Source organism: Physella acuta, unplaced genomic scaffold, assembly GCF_028476545.2.
Source record: "Physella acuta isolate Inbredline_101_S28 unplaced genomic scaffold, ASM2847654v3 ptg000890l, whole genome shotgun sequence".
Taxonomy (NCBI): Eukaryota; Metazoa; Mollusca; class Gastropoda; family Physidae; genus Physella; species Physella acuta.
This window is the reverse complement of record NW_026732407.1, coordinates 169,796-190,496: the sequence shown is the minus strand read 5'-3', so window position 1 is coordinate 190,496 and position 20,701 is coordinate 169,796. Positions and strand designations below refer to the sequence as shown.

The 20,701-nt window shown below is 31.6% G+C and overlaps 2 protein-coding genes across 7 annotated transcripts; both read right to left on the bottom strand.

The window, feature by feature from the left end:
- Positions 1 to 471: 471 nt before the first annotated feature.
- Positions 472 to 4,081, bottom strand: LOC131952795 (sodium-dependent glucose transporter 1). Of its 6 annotated transcripts, none has more exons than XM_059315641.1 (5): positions 4,067 to 4,081; positions 2,919 to 3,119; positions 2,666 to 2,812; positions 2,431 to 2,569; positions 472 to 2,344 (listed from the first exon to the last, which is right to left on the bottom strand). In XM_059315641.1, exons 2-5 carry the CDS (start codon positions 3,078 to 3,080, stop codon positions 1,218 to 1,220), a joined length of 1,575 nt encoding a protein of 524 aa, XP_059171624.1. In that variant the 5' UTR covers positions 3,081 to 3,119; positions 4,067 to 4,081; the 3' UTR covers positions 472 to 1,217. The 6 variants fall into 6 exon arrangements, with proteins under 6 accessions (XP_059171624.1, XP_059171625.1, XP_059171621.1 ...); XM_059315642.1 differs by lacking the exon at positions 4,067 to 4,081 and adding an exon at positions 3,478 to 3,559 and having other exon boundaries at positions 2,919 to 2,984; XM_059315638.1 differs by lacking the exon at positions 4,067 to 4,081 and adding an exon at positions 3,478 to 3,551.
- A 1,492-nt stretch (positions 4,082 to 5,573) lies between these two features.
- Positions 5,574 to 20,448, bottom strand: LOC131952756 (structural maintenance of chromosomes protein 5). The gene is made up of 25 exons (XM_059315580.1): positions 20,236 to 20,448; positions 18,749 to 18,943; positions 18,270 to 18,372; positions 18,048 to 18,173; positions 17,425 to 17,637; positions 16,980 to 17,141; positions 16,702 to 16,773; positions 16,451 to 16,512; positions 16,091 to 16,172; positions 15,892 to 16,009; positions 14,806 to 14,960; positions 14,430 to 14,638; positions 14,052 to 14,235; positions 13,271 to 13,329; positions 12,202 to 12,268; positions 11,894 to 11,995; positions 11,201 to 11,268; positions 10,942 to 11,065; positions 10,606 to 10,728; positions 8,628 to 8,753; positions 8,385 to 8,495; positions 8,052 to 8,279; positions 7,516 to 7,695; positions 6,948 to 7,043; positions 5,574 to 6,682 (listed from the first exon to the last, which is right to left on the bottom strand). Exons 1-25 carry the CDS (start codon positions 20,403 to 20,405, stop codon positions 6,536 to 6,538), a joined length of 3,282 nt encoding a protein of 1,093 aa, XP_059171563.1. The 5' UTR covers positions 20,406 to 20,448; the 3' UTR covers positions 5,574 to 6,535.
- Positions 20,449 to 20,701: the final 253 nt, after the last annotated feature.

Below are 20,701 nucleotides of genomic sequence, written 5' to 3'. Positions count from 1 at the left end.
TCTTGTTCTAAGGTCAGAATAAACATAACAAACAACACAAATAAAAAATATTTTTATTTCTTCAAAAAAGAAGAACATATTTTATGTCATCAGATTCTCCATCACTTTGGTAAACAATTCAATAAATATTTGTTTGTGGTAATTTTAACATGATAAAAGTATTGTTGGTTATACCACAAAGCTGTGGTTCCTAATTTATTATTTTGTTTAAATATCTCAACACCAGGATAAAGGATTATATAACAGATATTTTAATTCACAGCTTGGTACTTAAAAAGTTTAAAAAAATTGTAGGAAAAGAACAATGACTTCATTTTTATCATATTGCAGTACTGAATCTCTTGTTCTTATAGTAATTCTAGTTGGAATAAACAGTTCTATAACTTAACCTTTCTTGAAAATATAAATCTATAAAATATTTGATATTTCTTCACTTACAGAGCAAAACTCCATTATTAAAATTTGCTACTATTAGAGCAAAAACCTAATTACTATTATTTGTTTGCCTGTTTACTAGAATTTTTAAAAAAAGTAATTTTATAGAATTGTTCCTTTTTTTTTTAACTTTAAGTGGTGTTTAATGATCATAATAAACACTTTGATATATTTATAATTACTTAGTATTCAAATAACAAAGCAATGTCTGCTTTAATTAGTTTATTCATTTTAATGAACTACCCCAAAATAAATAAAATTAGCATATTGCTCAAGGAATTAATGTCTTTGGCATGAGCAAATTTTTAAAAAAGGAGAACAAAAACTTCATATATAAAACTTTCATAATAAAAACTTACAGAAGAAAGCACCAACTCTAGCATCAGCATTCTTCATCATTACTACAAAGGTAATCTATTTCACAAACATGTTTGTGGTAACTTATTAAAACATAAGTCTATTTTTTTTAAAATACAGTATCACAAAATTGTGGTAACCTATTGAATTTAAAATGGCACATTATTCTGCATTGTGTATACACTTTATTAAGACAAAATATTTGCTTAATCTAAAAAAAATACCACAGATGTCTTACATTAAATCCTTCTTTATACTTGATGCATTCTGCATCACATTCTGATCTATAACTTAGAATCTATAACCAAAAAAATTGCAGGTGGAAAATGGAATAGTATTTTTTATTTTGTAAAAAATTAATATTATTATAATTACAATAAAATGTAAATTATTATTTTACAACAAAGTGAAAACATAATATATTTTCATAAAGTTAAATTGATATTTGGAACATTTTCTGATGTTTTTAAGTCATTCTCTAGAAATTTTTCTGTTTCTTGAAGTGGAGTCTCCACAACTATCTCTAAATTTTTACTATCTCCAACTTTTCCATAAACTTTGTTGAGATAACATCTGTTAAATAACAGGAGAAATAAGAAGGTACTGCAAACTACAAATGTTTGTAACAACAAAACATAACAGAACCACATGTTAGAAACTTCTTCCATGAGATAAGCAATGATTAGTGGGTTGATCATCAAGCCAAGAGAATTAGCAGTCAGAATGAAAGAAGAAACCCAACCAGTTACTTTAAGAAGTTCTGATTCTGTCCAACCAAAACCAGCAGCAAAAACAGCAGACATGGAAATACCAGCCATGCCAGCAAAAACTGTGATTGCATCAATCTGTGCAAAGAAAGCACTTATTGTAAAACATGAAAAAGCTATTACCATTAGGAATGTGTATAAACTAATTAATTTCACAGCTATGACATATTTTGACACAAAAATGTTGAGAAATCTGCCCACTGCAAACGAGGCCCAATAGAAAGTGGTTATGTAAGCACCTTTTGATTTAGAAACTTCATCATATTCAGTAACAACAAAAGTCATGAGGAATGATGCAAATGTATCCTCTACACAGCAATAAACTAGAAAGAAGAAACATAAAACTAAGATAACAAATATATTTAAATGTCTAGGAAGTTTTCTACTATGAACCTTTTGAGTGTATTTCTCTTCAGATTTGTGTTCTGTGGACTTTTCTACAATACTTAGATATATAAATGGAAAAGAAGTTAGTATAGCAATGATGCCAGATATAAGAAATGCATAATGAACATTTGTAGTTCTTGCTTTTACTAACATGGTACCATTGGTAGCTAACCATGTCATGTTGGATGTATTTTCTTGCTTCCACTGACTTGTTGAGTTCATAAAAATTGTAGGTTCACCATCTGTTCTAATGGTACTGTTTCCTGTTTCTTTCTCTGCTAGGAAGGGCTCTGTAAACAGTGGTGTGAGAACCCCTCCTAGTGCAAATGTAAAATGTATAAATTGAAGTAAAGGCTGATTATCACTGCCCCATATACGTATATGCTCAGCATTCACAACTGAAAGAGAAATGTATAAATAATTTTCTTTGACATTAAGGTGTTGTTTATATGAAAACCAAAAATATAATAAATAAAAGACTTACTGGTATCTATACCTCCACAGAATATGCTTGTTGAAAATTTGATCACTAGCATGAGAGCAAAAGGTGAACAGTAAGGTGTGATGATAGCCATGATTCCAGCCCCTGCATTGACAATGGCCATGAATACACTGTTTTTGACCTGATATTGAGATCAGATGTTTACTTTCATGAAAATTTAGTTAAAATGAAGTATTAAATAGAAAACAATGAGCTGTTAATGGCAAACTAGTCCTACCTTGCCATGTACAAAGCCACTGATGAAAGATCCAACCATGTAACCAAATGACCCCGCAGTAAAAAATGAAGAGGCAGTCTCAACATCAGTCCCTGTGATAATCTGCAGGTCTAAAAATGTAGGCCCTTGTTGACCAATAATAATACCCTAAAAAGAAAAACAATATATATAAAATTATATATAGATATGATTTAAGACTAGAATCTGCATTCCAGCCAAAAAATTAACTAAAATAAGCAGAAAACAAACATACCAAAGTGAAACTGGATAATGAAAGCAGAAAAGATTGTGTAACCCTCCATCTGTAGGCTTTGTCCTTCTGTAAAAGTGACAGAAAACCTGGAGCTGATTGGGTGCCCAATTTACCCAGTGAAGCTTTATTCCTAACGTGTAGATCTTTATTTGTTTCTTCCATAGCTTGTTTGACACATAAGATCTGCTCTAGATCTAGATCCTATAGACAGTTAAAGGCTGCAGGCCATATGCTATCATTATGATTAACCACCTAATTTTTTTCTAATTTAATTAGTAATTAGGCCTAGATCTAGATTATATATCCAATATCCAGCCCTAAGACTTTAGATATCCAGGAAAATTAAATTTCTATTAATAAATTATGGCCAAATGCCTATTTTATAATAGATTATATATGCCAATTATTATTATACTTATAGGCCTATCTTAAATTATAGTAATAGATCTAGTATCATTTAATATTAATTAAACAATACTGGATTCTCTAGATCTATTTTATTAGAATATATTGAATATAGATATATCTAGATCTAGTACTATAGGCATAGGATACTTACTTACTTATAGATCTAGAGTATTCTAGAGTCTAGATTATTCTAGATCTAATAATTCTAATCTTAGATCTATCTAGTTCTAGATCTAGATCTAGATCAAGATTAAATTCTAATCTAGCTGCCATTAAAAAATCGTGACTAAACTTAAACTAGACTTTACTAGACGCTTTCAGATCAATTTATTTATTATTTAATTTATAGGCCCCCTATAGAAAATCTATTCTAGATCTAGATCCAGATTTGATTTACGAACTTTTATTTAATTTAGGTCTAGATTAGACGTTTAGATATAGACTAGATCTAGACTAGATATCTACTTCGAACTATAGGCCCTACTCTACTGCCTAGTAGTCTAGATCTAGTAGTAGTACTACTACTAGTAGTACTAGATCTACTATTTATTACTAGATCTAGCTCTATGTCTAGATCTACTACTGTACCTAACTAAAGTATCTAAATCTAGATCCTATATTAAACTATATTTTATTATTTAAAAATACAGATCTAGAATCTATAATAGAATCTAGATCTAGATCTCGAGTACTGAACGACAAAGTATAGTCTGCTAGCTCTATACTAAAGTCATACTGACAGTGGGTGTAACCGTGTGTAGGACACGCCTACATCTAGATCTAGAGATATATTTATGATATAGATCTAGATCTATACAATTGTCTAAACAAATAACAATAGGGCCTAGATTCTACATGCTTCTCAAACTAAGCCCTATAGCGGTTTGTTTACTGCAGCTGTGTGACCCGATGCGGTTTGCTCGGTTCACTAGAAATATTTGCTTTTTTAGGCCTACGTCATTTTTTTTTTATGCGGGCTTCGAAGATGCTTGAAGAACCTGACCTACTTATTTGGATACAGGGATCTTTTCTTTTCCAGACAAGCCCCGCCAAAAAAAAAGTTAACCCCGCCACCCAAATAGATGATTTAAAAAGAGGATATAAAACTTCTACTTTTAGTTTTTATTGAAAAGGGTGAAATTGAAACATCAATAATTTCCACAAAAAGGTATCTAGGTAACTCAAACCCTAATCCTCAAGGTTGTGGTGGAACTAGCAAAAAGTGGAGGCAGTGTTTCTTCCAGACAAATTTTCGGGGGGGGGGGGGGGGGGGGGGGCGGTAGACTTTCTTCGGGGGGGGGGGGGGGCGGACACTGTTAAAAGTATATATTTTCTATATAAATTATATAAATTTCGTTCGGGGGGGGGGGGGTCGGAGCCCCCCCCCCCCCCCCCCCCCCATTGAAGAGATGCCTGGAAGAAACTCTGAGTGGAGGGGCTTAACTTTTCCGATACGTCACATGTTGTTTCAATTCCATAAGGGGATATCTAGATCTAGATGCAAGAGTAGTTTTGTAAGGAAGTGCTCAAATCGCTATTTTTTTTTAGCAAATCTAAGACCGCCCCACCCACCTTCCTTGCATGATCATGTAGTCCTTTAAGTATGAACCCTTAACAATGGATTGGAATTCTTTATACTATACTTCGAATAACGTTAAATGAGTTCACTGCTTTAAAAATTCAAATAACAAGTTTATAATATAGATTATGTTACTATATATACTATAGTAACGGAAATATCTTTATTTGAATCCCCTCTATTTACTATGCAGAGATTGTTTTAAATTTGAACAAAACAGGAGCCTGACTATTCACAACATATACAATGTTTATTAGTTTTAGTATTACTTTAATTTTATTGTTGGCCTAGCCTACTATTTTCTACACTATATTATCAAGGTTTTGGAAGCAGAAATAGAAATATTTGACTGTTTTGATAGTGATACAGTCCGGCTTTACTTTTCCGTTTTACATCTTATTTTAAAATGTTGTAGGCCTATTTTTAAAAACTTTATTGTGGTCTTAAAAAAATTCTTTGTATTTTACCATTCCTTTGTGCAAATGCATAAAACTCGGGCTTTGACTTTGATGAAGGGAAAAAAGCACAGTGAAAATTTTTAATTAGGGGTCAGGGGCCCCACAGTGCACCACAGACAGCTGGAATAAGATATATAATGCGCCTAGATCTATACACTTATCATTAATTAACTATTATTTTTAAGTTAGATTTTAACAAAAAATCAGTGCTTATAGTTTAATTATTTTTAATTATGAATTTTAACATTATGTTTACTAGAAAAAAATAGAACAATAAAACTTTTTCTACCAACATTTCATTTACACACAGACATCAGTCTGTTATAAAACACTTTCTACCAACATTTCAAATACACACAGACATCAGTCTGTTATAAAACATTTTCTATCAACATTTCAAATACATACAGACATCAGACTGTTATTGTTATAAAACTTTTTCTACCAACATTTCAAATACACACAGACATCAGTCTGTTATAAAACATTTTCTACCAACATTTCAAATACACACAGGCATCAGTCTGTTATAAAACATTTTCTATCAACATTTCAAATACATACAGACATCAGACTGTTATTGTTATAAAACTTTTTCTACCAACATTTCATTTACACACAGACATCAAACTTTGTTTACACAAAGATAGCTAATTGTCAAACCAGCCAGTTTAAAAAAAATCATTCCAGTTTCCGATTCAAATTAAAATCCAAAAAAAAAATTGAACACAAAGTTTTATCCGTCAACAAGGTTGGTAAAAGCTATAAATCGCTGCAGCTCTTAACTGTTTTTCATAACATCATATATAATACATAAATGCTATCCTTTTAAGGAATTTTTCAGACATAGTAATAAAATGATACTTTATGACATTACTTACAAATTCAATATATATACATTTAATTTAGCTGAAATATTGTTGACTTGACCCTTAAATAGAATTAAAAACAAATTTGACAATTTCACCTCAGTAAAAAAAATTATGCTTGCTTAAAATAAGAAATATTTAAAACATGTAGAAAATGTGTGCATATTGCAAGAGTTTATCAAATCATTTTAAATAAATTTGTTTACATTATTAATTGTAATTACATTTAAGTACATATATTTTATGTTTTAGGATAAAAAAATGTTTATATATACAACCCCTTTAAATGTACAGCTGATATCATTAAGAGTTAGTGTTATTATTAACAACAAGAGCAGCTCTCCTCCTGATAAAATTTTTAAGGTTCCATTCTTTATGTTCCATTAATTGTGGTCCATTATATACACACAAAACCCTGACATTTTTGTCATATTCAAGATCTGGAAGTAACTGAAAGCAAAACAATGAATATTTTGTTAAATCAGCTTATTTGCCTCCTATGGGTACTACAGTTTTGTCCTTTTAGTGCAACTGGTGAATTTGATCAGAAATCAAAATGTAACAAATAAAATAAAATGCTCAACAACCTTTTAACATTGATTCTTCCAACACATCTAGTAAGTACCAAACAAACATCAAACAATTCAAGAAGAAGAGTAAATGCTCCTGCTTTTAAATTTACCGACCTAAATCAAGCAAAGAAGGATGTCATTACCTTAGGAGTCAGTAAAAAATACTGTGATGCATTAGCTTTACAAACAGTCTGGACAACCAGCTCAAAGACTTTTCTTTCATTCTTTGGATCCATACCCTGAAAGGTAAATTAAAGTGTTGAGTGAATTTTCTCAGATACACTATTCATTCTGTTTATTAGTGTCTATGATGATTGTCAATAGCTTTCCAGGCTTGTGACTCAGTACGGTCCATCCATGTCAGAGTAAACCAAGTGAAATAGTCTCAGCATCACTACATCAGGTTAAAACTCTGCTCACTGTATTAATAAATATGCATCACACTTATATATTTAGTTTTTTTTCACTGAAGTATAAATCTCATAAGGAATATCATATAGACCACTTATAAATTAAAGTATAAGAAAAAAATAAAATTTCAGTAGAATTGTGCTTGCTATTTTTTAAATTTCTCCAATAACAACCCATAGTTTAAAGCAGATTTAGGGTAAGCATAAATGTTCTGAGTAAAAATGGTTATTCTTTTATTATGTGTGTAAGTAGTGTGTCGAATAATTGTCTCTCTTATTACAGTGCACAACACCGACTTACCTGATTAATTTCATCAACACATCTGAAGGGACATTTTGTAAGCTCTTGAAGTGCAATCATGAACAAAACAGTTGAAACACTGCGCTCCCCACCACTCTGATGATGGGCATTCAGTTCTCTTAAAATTTCATCATCTCGAAACTTTACTTTGATGCACACTCCATACTTTTCATAATCATCCTGATGACATAAATTTTATAATCATGTGCATATAACAAAATTAAATCTCCCTGTTTCAGTGAATTTATCTATTTAATAAATATTAGGTCTGTTTAAAATGTATATGAACAAAAATGGCATTTAAAATAAAGATCTGGTAATTAGAATAGACAAAAACTGAATGAACAAAAACATGAACTGTTAAAATAAGATCCCAAATAATGTTACAATCCCAATAACACTTGGTTGAGTACAAGTTAAAACAGGAAACAATGTCCATTTTACCAAAACTTGTGTTAGTATATTTTTTTTTTAATGTTATGAGTAATTTTTCTGAAACAATTACAAGAAATGAACAGCTAGAATAATGAACTTACTGTATTTTCTGGAATACTGAGACTCACTTCCCCACAACATTTTAAACATGAAAAAAAGTAACAATATTTTATGTTAATTTTATGTATCAATTCATTGAGAGGCTCCAGCCATCTTCTCTTCACTTCCGCTATATCACTTTGATGGCTTTGGTGTCTCCTCTCTGTTTCATGAAGTAACTTTTCTAATTTTGCTATTTCCTTTTCCCTTTTACGAAAATCTTGCACCACCTATGAAAATAGATTGAAATTCTTTTAATAAATATGATAATTTAAAGTCAACTTTTTAGAAAATTTACTAAACAGGTTGATAAAATGTATTGTTAAGGAAATGACCTTTTCATCAACTTGAAACATGGCCTCAGCTCTTGCCTGTACGCTGTGAATCTCGTTGTCCAGTTCGTCCAGTCTGGAGGGAGCATTTTTGAAGTCCTCCCACAAACCACGCTGAAAATGTATTTCTACAATTCTTCTTAATCTAGTCATAATTTCCTTAGAAGGTTAAGAACAAATATGCATAAAATACACCAAGGGATTAATGTTCTATTTGCAAAATGTCATAAAAATGATGTGCCATACCTCAGTAAGCTTCTCTTCTAAGTTATCCTGCATGCCAATGTCTGCTTTTCTCTTGGCATCAACCAGTTTCTCCCTGGCCTGGTGTTTTAAGTCTGCAACATGGTCTTGTAGCTCTACCACCTCTTTCTGCTCACACAAAAATTTTACAAGAGGGAAAAATTTATGAAAGAGATTGTGGATTGAATATATCATAAGATTTTTTAACCTCTTCACAATATTAGTCAATAATGTTATACTACAGCCTAAGTTAGTCAAGAACTAGACATATATCCCATTGAGGGGAAATACAACTGGCACTAGGCTGAGAGTGTTTCTTCTTTCTTACCTAAACCAAAATCTAAAACTGTATCTTAAATTAACCCGGGAACAGAAATTTAACTGCAAACAAAAATGTATGTGAAATTTGAACTTCGGAACTGGGAACTAAACTTGAAATGGAACGACACTAAATCTAAACCAAACCGAAAAGAAACAGCTATTAGAACCAAAGCTTTAACAAGAACCAGAACTACAAAAGGAACTGGAACTTTAAAGGGAACCATAGCTTTTACCGGAATCACAACTTTATTCTGAAACTGAAATTTTACCAGAAACAAAACCTTAATTGGAACCAAAATTTTAACCAGATCAGTAAAAAAAAACCCGGAAAAAATAACTTTAATCAAAACTGAAACCTCAACTTTTAACTGAATAAGAACATGAACTTTAACCTCAACCTACAATTACCAAAGTCGGAATCCTACCCTAATCTTGGGCTTAGGTCTGACTACACCCATCTCTGATGGAAACCTGATTCTAGTTAGGGAAACTAATGCAGCTGGGCATTGTGCTGACCACACTATCCCCCTGTATGTCAGGGTCATCTAAACAGATGACCATTACTTTATCTGCCCCATGTTTATTAGACACAAACAAGAAAAAAGGATGATTAATCCTAACAGTAAAACAAACCTTAGCCATAACGTGCACCCCAATTCTAACCCTAATCCTATGGCTATTTATTTAGTTTCTTCTTCTTCTTCGTTCTTAATTTTAAGTGTTGGAAGGGATCGAGCCTTATCTGCCAGATGGTTTGAACTCGAGACTTTTTCGAATTTAACAACCATGAGCTTTTTGCCGACTCGACCACGCCTCCAACACAATTAAGTATACGTGTCAACTGGCTATGCGCCATTGAGGCCATTGACTCCGACTTCAGCCTGCTTTTCTTTTTGGATTTGCTTCCATAGCCTTTGTCCAACCAAGAACAAACTACAAGGTAGTAGTTGTTTGATTTTGGAGTTGTCTCTCCTAGAAGAGTGACTGTCCCCAGCTAAAGAGCCTCATCTGCCCGAGGGTTCGAATTCGAGACTTTTCGGTTTAGCAGTCATGAGCTTTACCGACTCGACCACGCCGACCCCTTATTTAGTTTGATTTTGAGTTTTTAAATTATTCATATTACCTTTTTTTTAAGTTCAAATATAAACTTTTAATAGTGTTGTATTATTACATTACTGACTTATGATATTTTGCTAACTTTTTGTTACTTATCTCTAGAGCTTTCTTAACAGATACATACACAGACAGAATAGTGCAACTATTACTTGGATGACATATTAGAGCCTATATTAAATATCATAAATCAATAATGTAATATTACAGCCAAATTAAATATCTGTTGGTCAATATTTAAAAAGTAATTTATCAGTCTAAGATAAAAATCACAGCAATATTTAAAAAGTAGCCTTTCACTAGTATCAGACAGGACAGTCAGAAGGGCTGATGAAGCTAATTTGTCAGCATTATCTCATGATTTTAAAATTAAAATTAGAGAATTTAAAATTAAAATTAGAGAATTTAAAATTAAAATTAGAGAATGTAAAATTAAAATTAGAGAATGCAAAAATTAAAATTAGAGAATTTAAAATTAAAATTAGAGAATTTAAAATTAAAATTAGAGAATTTAAAATAAAATCTATGAAACAAAATTCATGCTCACTTCAAGCCCTTCAAATTTCTGCTTGGCATTTTGAAATTCTGTTTCAACAATAGAGAAATCACGAACATGCTCAGCAAGTTGTAGGCTTTTTATAATTCTATCTTTGGCTATTTTAATGCAATCCTGTTGAAAATTGAGTCATTTATTTTTATTAAAAAAAAATGTATGAGCACAAGATGAATAACAAAGTAAGAAAATGTAACACAATCAATTTGTAAAATATGCATAGCAGAAAAAAACATTTATTGCTCAATTTTATTGTATGCTCAACGTTATTTGATTACAAGTATGTCAGCTAGTTAGCTTAAAATTTTTAATTTTCTGAATGTCACTTACTAAAGAAATATTTTTCATCAATTCTAAACATTTGAACTTGTCGTGTACAATGGCCTTAAGCTGGGTCTGTAGCTTCTGTTCTTCAGCCTGCATGTTGACCTCTTCTCTCATCACCTGCTGTATCCTACAGACATTAAGAACGGAATCTTTCACCTGTTTACACTCACACGCCTTCTGCTGTCACCAACCCTTCCCAGCCCCAGCCCCCCCCCCGTTACAATGAGGTAGCACACTGACAGATATCTAACTCATATTTTACCTTTGTTTTTTTGTGATTATCTGATTCTCTACATTTTTCCTTTGATCTTTCTGTTTCAGCTGGTTTCTCTGTTTACAAAAACATTTTCAAATATAAAAAAAATTAAAAAATAAAACAATTTCTTCTAATAAACATTTTTGCTTCAGTTATTTTATAACACTGTAACTATAAGCATTGTATCAACAAGGCCAGATGTGGCTTTAACTCACTATGCCCTATATGGAACTGCACAGCCTAGACATTCAAGAGCAAGATAAGAATCTTCAATACAAATATTAAGGCAGTGTTGCTGTATGGTCTGGAGACCTGGAGGGCTACCAAGACAAATATTGACAGGCTACAGACGTCTATAAACAGGTGTTTATGACAAATCCTTAACATAAGACGGCCTGACAACATGTCGAATGAAGACCTGTATTGACAGGGATATTAAAGCCCCAAATATGATGGCATGAGGGAGGAATAGAACATCGCGAGGCAAGCATTAGACTGGAACCCACAGGAGAAAAGTAGGTGGATCATCAATCCTGGAGGACAATAGAGGGAGAAGCAAGGGCTGCTGAGCTTGTATGGTCTCAAATAAAGAGAGTTGCCTGCTTCTCAGGAGCATCAAAGGAATAATTAAGTATTTTAACAGATTAAAATCAATATTTTGAAGAAATGAACACGGACTAACTAAAACAATGAACAAACCTTTTGCTCCCTGAGGTCATTGATCTGGATCTCCAGCACTTCAGATTTCTTCTGTAAAATTTTGTACTGCTCTTCTTTGGTTTTCTGTTCCTTCATCAGATCCTGAATATTTATAAAATCATGACATCTATAAATTATTGCAGCAGCATTTATTACAACAATCCAATAGCCCATGAAACTGTTTTAAACATTTGATAGTCTCATTTTTATCAATTTATAGTTAACGTTATTTTTTGGTATTGTTTGATATTTGGGAATATTATTTTAAAGTAACGATGTATTTTTGTTTTATTTTATCAATAAATTACCTTTACACGGTTAAGTAGTTCCTGTTCTCTTTCCGTGTTAATGGAGTCAGCTAATGCTTTGGGTCGCCTGCAATAGTCAATTTAAAATCTTTACAAGCAAATCATCCCCACACACATGCATTAAAACTATAATATCCTGTGAAGCTAATGTGTATGCATTAATTAACTAAAGGGGTTTGTGGCTGTACAAAGACTCTACCATAGTAACTTAAATCTGATTAAAATTCAGTAGTCTACTATTTCACTAAGACATTTTGGCACTTAAATTATCTATTACACCTCTAAATACTATAAGTTGAGTTATTTTTCAATAGTTTTTCAGGTTAGATGAAAATTATTTTTAAAAATTGCAGATAACTAAATGTCTGTAGATTTAATAAAGTTCATTTTGATGAAAAATGCTAATTCAATATATTTTCATTGCTATGAATGTGTTTTTATTCTAATAATGGCTATTAACAAACTAGTAATGCAGTCACTTGTCATTGTTATCTAAGCCTACAAACCCTTCTTTAACACTTCTACATTTTAGCCTCACTGCAGTACCATTCAAATTTATCATACAAAAAAAAAACACTCCTAGCAATTTTACCTTATAGTGAGCAACAACAAACATTTCCTAATGTAAAAATAAAGCATCAATGCTTCAAAACTTAAACACTAGTTTGTGGTTTAACACCACTACAACATAAATAAATGTAATGATTCTTCCCTATATCAGGGTGGATGAGTTCATGTACTCAAGCCTATAGGACATGAGTCTAGAAGAAACGGCTGACCTCACTATAACAAGTCAGAGAAAAAGTAAACTATTTCATATGCCAACCAACAGGTACAAATGAATGTTCAACATTAAAAATAAAAAGCTTCAAAACTGTAGAAACTTCTGTAGTAATATTAACTAAACATGTTTCATTCTATTTTAAGGGCTATTTTTGCAAAAATCTAACAAACTTTGATTAATTCATAGATGTTTTTTTAGAGCCAGACTCACTTAAGTGCTGTAATAAATCAACTGATAGCAACATTTGCTAGGTGTGACAATAGATGTTTTTAGAGCCAGACTTACCTAAGTGCTGTATTCCTTGATGATACATCACCTGTGTACCTAGACTTTTTAATGGAGTACTGAAAAAAACAAGTAAAGGGGGAACAAATTATTTTAACAGTGATAAGTTAAATTAAGATAATTTCTAACAATTTATTTAAATAGTATAATCAATAATCATCATTTTAAATAGGATCATTTATATCTACTTATTTTTACAGAATTAAGTTATAAGAAAACAATGAATAGTTTCTTCTTTGCGTTCTTAATTTCAGTGTTGGAAGATATTCCCTCCAACACAAGTATCCTTGTCAACTCGTTTTGTGCCATACAGGCCATTGACTCTGATTTCAGCATGCTTTTCTTTTTGGATTTGCTTCCATAGCCTTTGTCCAACCAAGAACAAACTACACGGCAGAAGTTTATTTGATTTTTTTGTCTCTCCTAGAAGAGTTGCTGTCCCCAGCTGTAGAGCCTCATCTGCCCAAGGGTTCGAAATCGAGACTTCTGTTTAGCAACCATGAGCTTTACCCATCGACCACACACGACCCCCAATTAATAGTGATAAGTTTGAATAAATTATTTCAATTATTTAGAATTAATTACTGTAATAATGATTTACAATGTTTTAAAAACTGATGATTTAGATTAATTGTTTAAATAGTATGAACTGGAACACATTTGTTTTTATACTGATCAACAAAAAATTATTTACCTACTAATTTAAAAGAGCCTATTAAACAACTGTGGTTCAAAATACAGCAAGAGTAGACAACTGTGGAGTGAACCCAAAGAAACTTACCTGAACATCTGATGTGTAAAATATGCTCAGCTCTTGGCACTCTGCTAAAATGCGATCAATGTTGTCTTTTATTGCATTAGAGCCTATAGGTATGGCGTGGACCCTGTACATCATACAGAGGTACCTCATCACAGGGTCAGGGCAGGTAAACAAGCTCTGCATATACCTTTCAAACCCATACTGTCTGGTAAAGAGAAAACACTTCTTGTAAAAAGAATCAAGAGTATTAACTGAAATCTGGACAACCTATAGTTGTGGCTTATCTAGTTGTTTAAAACATAAGCTTTGTATATAATTATATATCTGTGTATTATTCAATTAAAATGCTGTACATATTACATAGTTGAAAACGATGTGTGGTGTAAAAAAAAAATGTACCTGTAACGTCCAATAGGATGAGGGGGCTTAAAAGACTCAACAGGCTGTGAAGGGGCTTTGACAGCATTGACACGCAGCTTAAGTTTATTTTTGACCTCTCGCATGAAGAGATCAAGGTCATCTGGATCCTCACAGACAAAAGATCTGAGGTCATTGAAGGAGATGTGAGATTCAACAAGTTTGGCATCCTCTGGTCTGGTCACATTCAGCTGATTCAAGATAAAATTTTAAACTGCTTTCAACTGTGTGTTATCAGTAAATAGAAATTATATTTTACTTGATAATACTATAAACCTATGGCTACTGTAAACAAAATGACATAGTAATTTATTCTACCCTTAATAGATAATAATTTTAAGAACTATATTTTTCTTACACTTAAAATCATTGGCTCATTAATAGTCGACTTGAAAAGTGATTTGTTTTCCCTGAGCCACTTAACAGCTTCATAAGTATTTGAATGTAAGGTACGTAGTATCTCCAGTCTTCTATTGTTTACATCTTGTATGTGATGGACTTGATTTTCTGTATCTGCAATTTTTTAAAATATTTTTCATCTAACCTGAAAAACTATTGAAAAATATCTCAAAAACTATAAAAATTAATTGTCATTGGTCAAGCGTGCTGAGATAGACCATGTTGACATGAACCAAAAATCATGTTTTCTTATGAAAAGTCTAGAATTTAAAAACAAAAATTAAATATTTTAAGAAATAATGTTACTAGATTAGTTCTAATTGTTCCTCTCTTTTCCAATAAACATTTATTTTTGTCTATGCAACAGGACTTAGTTACAGCTATTTTCACTTTGTGAGCTTTCTGGGCCACGCCATTGGACATTGCAGTGATTAAGCAACCATAAGTAGGAACAGTCCTACATAAAAAAGAGGAATTTATAGCCAAAAAGAGGAACATACCCATGTATGCTACTTAAAACTTTGCTAAACCAAAAATAAATAATTAAAATAAGTCTTATATATGACCTTGTACACAGTAGATATAAGCATAGGTATAGGGTTTAGTAGGCCTATAGTTATATCAAGCTAGCCACAAAGCTACATCTAAATAGTGCTTAATGTCAGCCTACAATTTAAAAAAAAAATGCGGGCTAACCAGTAACCTGAGAACTTCTATCCATTTCTATGCTTTTTTTTTCAATTTGATGTATACGTTTTTCATTTTGACTCAATTTTTTTTTATTTATAAAAGTGGTCCAAACTTTGGCAAAAGCGGAATGGCGGAACGAGACACAATTTTTTGTTAGAAAGCGGAACAAGATCGCTTTTGACAGGACAGTACTCATGTCTGTAATGAACACATTGGCAATTACTTGCCTAAGTATATCATAATAATAGGTAAACATGTAATAAATGCAAACACTTTGAGATTTAAAAATTTAATATAGTTCATTTAGATAATAAAATTAATTTTTAAAAAACCCACAACAATTGTAAAATCTCACCCCGAATATCAGCCTTAAGACGAGATATCTCTCTATGTAATTCTTCCCCCTCAGTGTGCACTGATGTTATTTCCACATTGACATTCCTCATTTGCTCTGAGATGTTTTCTAAAGCTTTCTGGAAAATAATGCCATAGTTTGAAAACATGGAGGCAAACATTTAACTTTCAAACATAAAAAAATAAGAGAAACTCCTTACAGCTATCAACTGAGCATCTGTTCCATTCATGTTAGCTAGGCCAAGTTCTAGGGCTTTAAGCTGCTCTTGAAGGTCACTGAGTCTTAAAACAAAACATTAGTCAACCATAAGTAAATGGAAGGGGTGTGTACCTGTATTTATATAAAACCATCTATTAAATAGTATGATGTGGAAAAACGTTTTGAATACTGATGTAGAATATACTATTTAAATACTGATGATTTAAAAGAGCCTATTAAAATTCTGAGGATCATAATACATCAAGAGTAGATTTATTTTGGTGGTATGGACAATGGGAAAGTACCACAAAATAATGTACATAATTATATAAATATGTGATGTATAGGTTTATTCACTTACTTCTTCTTTCTAGCATCTTCTTCTTTAAGTTTTGCTTCAAAGTCATTTTTAACCTCGGCTATCTGGAACATCATTGTTGAAATTTTCTTAGTGGAAAGTGATTAACTAATTGTCGGGTGGACCTCAGATTAAGAAAAAATTAAGTATCTTCTGAGGGCTCTGGTTGAAGTATCTCAGTGCTTGTTATCAAACTGTGTATTTATTTAAATAAAGCTTAAAATGTTATTTGTATATTTAACTACTTATCTAACCTTTTCTGTTTTAGTATTCATTGCCTGACTCTGTGCTTCTAGCTCTTTTGCCTTAGATCTTATGGTTGTTGACTTAAAAGAAAAGATAAGCCAGTGTTTACTTAATAATTATGTATTCTACAAACATGAAGGAAAACATTAGAAAATGTTATCAGACAATCCACAACACATAAAGCGTGAAAGGGGTAACACCTTATTGTAATTTCTATACCCTTTAAACATCTGCAGTTGTAAAAAGATAAATTTTTTGTTACAAATATAACACAATTTTTTCTTACCAACTCTCTTGTGACTCTTTCTAAAATTTCTTTTTGTTTTTTTAAATTCACACATTTATTTTCTAAAGGCTGGATAATTTTTCTTTCCTGCTTGAGCTCATCATGTTTTTTATCTTTTTCAGTTTTAGCTCGCTCATACTGATCTTTCAGCAACTGGTATTCCTATTTTGAAAAATAAATATTAAAAAAGTTATAAGCATTTGAATCTATCTATAAAAAAAACATTTATTTCTTCATTATGAGAAATTACAATCACTATTATATACTAATTAAAATATGAAACGAGAAGTTCTTATGATTTACCTTAGTATCAAATAATCTCAGTTTTTATCATCCAGAACTATTTCTCGTTAAATTCTTAGCTTGTGACTTACCAGCAACCTAGTCATAAGTCCTACCAACAACATTTTAGCAACTTTGTCATGTTAAGAACTTTGGGACTTACCAACCAAGGTTTCTTCATTTTGAGAACTTCAGCCTTCTTCAAAAATGTGTGCCTATCATGATAAGATTTGACATCTTCTTCTAATCTTGCATTTTTCTGCTTCTCCTGATTCAGTTCTGTCTCCAACTTCTCAACCTCTTGCTCCAGGACCCTGGCCTCTTGCCTGGCACCTTTCAACTTCTGGTGGTTTTCATACAGATTGTCAACACCAACCTGGATTAATAAAACACAGGCTGTCATTATTTTTCCAAAATAGTTAAATGACAGATATGTAAGTGCCATAATATTAGCAAATTAGATTTACTGACTCAAAACTTAAGGTTTTATCTCAGTAGTCTTTAAATTTTATTTCCCCAGCCCAATCAGCATATCACAATCAGTTGTATGGCTTATAATTATAGCTTAATTAATAAGGATTGGATTAAAGTATCACTGTCAGCAACCTAATTAGGGATTATGGAAAAAAATCAGTTAAGTTTGGTTTATGATGGTTCTGAAATTAAATTACCCTTGAAACGGGATGGTTAAAAACAGGGTAGATAAGAATTACATGAGCTTATATAACTGAAATCTAAGTTAAGTTTCTTTCTCTATTTTATGTTGTGTAAAATGTAATTACTAACAGCCTTCTCCATGTTTTCAAGCAACTCTTGCTGTGTCATTCGAGCAAAGTCTGCAACCTTTTCTTGAGGTAAAAACTGACAAAGATTTCCAACTTGGACTTTGAGACTGGCTACACATTCTTCAACCTGCAAAAAGGGATAAGATTAAGAGCCTCAGTTAGCAAAGACTAGAATATTCTCCATGTGATAGTAAACATAAAAGTAAATAAAAGTTGCGCCTACAGCTTTTTGTGTAGTTGTCCTCCCATTGATCCACCAGTGAGATGGTTTGTTGCTGTAGATTTCTCTAGAAATTACATAATTGCTGTCGTCATAGGGATTAAACCTGGAGTAAATGTGTTCATTAAATTACATCGACACCCTATCAATACTTAAATTATTATATTAATGAATATTAGGTTTATTTTAAATTCAGTTTATTAGAGAGCATCAATAAAAAAAAGAATCAATAAAAAAAGTTAATTTTTTTTTAAACTAATAGTCCTGATATTTCGGGGTCGAAATTACCATAATAGGATCTGTAAAACATCAATTTGAACAAAAAACATATATTTATATATAAAAAAATAAATAAGCAGAGGGAATAATTTTTATACAAAACAAAAACTAAGCCCTACTTCCAATAAAAGAAGACTTAACTTAAAATAATCAGAATCCTATCATTAAGGGTTTACGAATATACTATCTTTTTAAATACTTACAATTCAATAACTATTTTAGCCTTCTCAGATCCATATTTGATAAAATCTTTGGCATCACTGGCTCGACCCAACCATGTAGTTTTTCCTGCCAGGCCCAGACAGATAGCACACACAATAGCAGACTTCCCTGTACCGTTGGGTCCAATTATTATATTCAAATAGGGCCCAGTTTTAAATTCAACTGAGTCATACGTCCTGTGAAACAAATTAAGCAGAGTTATTATGCTATGTAATTATAAGTAGTACTCTTCGTTTATGGAAATGAGTTGCTTATTTTAATAAGCAAACATGTTAATAAGTAAATAGTGTTATAAGCCAAAGAACAGGGATATAGATGTACAATTTTACACTTAAATTAAATAGCACTTGGCATTGCTAATTAATATTGTGTGATAAATTTGACTAGTAAATTAAAAGTTTTATTAGCAAATGAAACTCAAAATTGTTCATTTCTTTAAATCTTAATAGTCTATACAGTCGACAATAAGTAATGCTAAATCAATCATTCATTTTACCTACAGTTTGTGCTTTTGCGCCAAGTAATTAGGCCCCATAAATAAAATCTATTTTTTTAAAATAAAATTTAATAGGGCCTATTCATCGGGCAATAATCTAATGCCACTGATTTACAGGTCATAAAAAAAAAAACTTTTTGTCTAGCAACAAAACCTGAGTCACACTGAGTGTAGAATGATAATTGTGATTTATTAAACTACATACAACAAGTCTAGAGAAACGTTACGGAGTGCTGACATATCAACACTGCCATTTTCAGCTGTAGGCACTGTAGCTATAATTTTCTATGAATGTTTTTATTTTCATAGAAAACACAGCTTTTGGCACTTCATATGTGAACTATTCTGTGTGAAGTGTGAAGTCCTTTGGATTCTGTTTTCAAGAAATTTAATTATGATTTTTTTTAAGTTGCATGGAACACAATTGTCTCCTTTTCTACCCAGAATGAAGTTACCAAGATTTAAATTAGGGGCAAAACTTGAACCAATCAATAATTAGTTAAAAGTTTACGCTAAATAGCCTTTATATAAATAAAAAAATACCCATGGAGAGAAACTACCGCCTTCATTCGCAACGGTGTTTTCGATGGAACGGCGCAAGCGTGTGTTTACAAAGCGCAGAACCCTAACCCTAATGCAGCTATTAAAGTCATGGCGCATGCGCAGAACTATTGAGTTTCATATTTTCTGCCGATATATAAATAAATATATATATATATATATATATATATATATATATATATATAGGCCTATATATATATATATATATAGGCATATTTATATGTATATATATATGTATATATAGAGAGAGAGACAGATAGATAAAGGTGTCCACAAACAGCACTTAAATTAACTTTATGTGCATTTTAATGCTGTGTGATAATTTGAAGCAATTTTACTAATATGAATATGACTTCAAAAAGCTAGGCTAGCTTTAAGGTCTAGAGGATAAGAAAATTAAAATTTACTTACAAGAATTTATGTAATTTTATGGACACGATAGAACCTTCAACAAATCCACTATCTTGCTTTGAATGAATTACTTTTTTACTTTTGTTTTGAGAATGAGATTGCAGATCAGATGGCGATTCTCTGTTTTCATGCTGGTTATCAATTCGTTGACGTTTTTTGGAATATGACATTCTTCCATTAAGTTAAGAATTGAATTTTCTATTTAGACTAGACTATTTACTAACTATTTAGAATTTAGAGTTTTTAGTTTTTAGACACCAAGTCCGCTAAAATCTAAATCTAGACCTAGAGTCTAGATAGATCGATTTTATAATTTAATAATTTGTGTTTGTAGTTGTGTGTACGACTGTAACTGTAGTTGGAGGGTTCAGAGATATTATTAGTATTACTAGAGTCTAGATGAGATCTATTTCACTTGTGTATTTTGGTTTCTGTTTCGAGTTTTCCCGAAAAAAAAAGGCGAAAG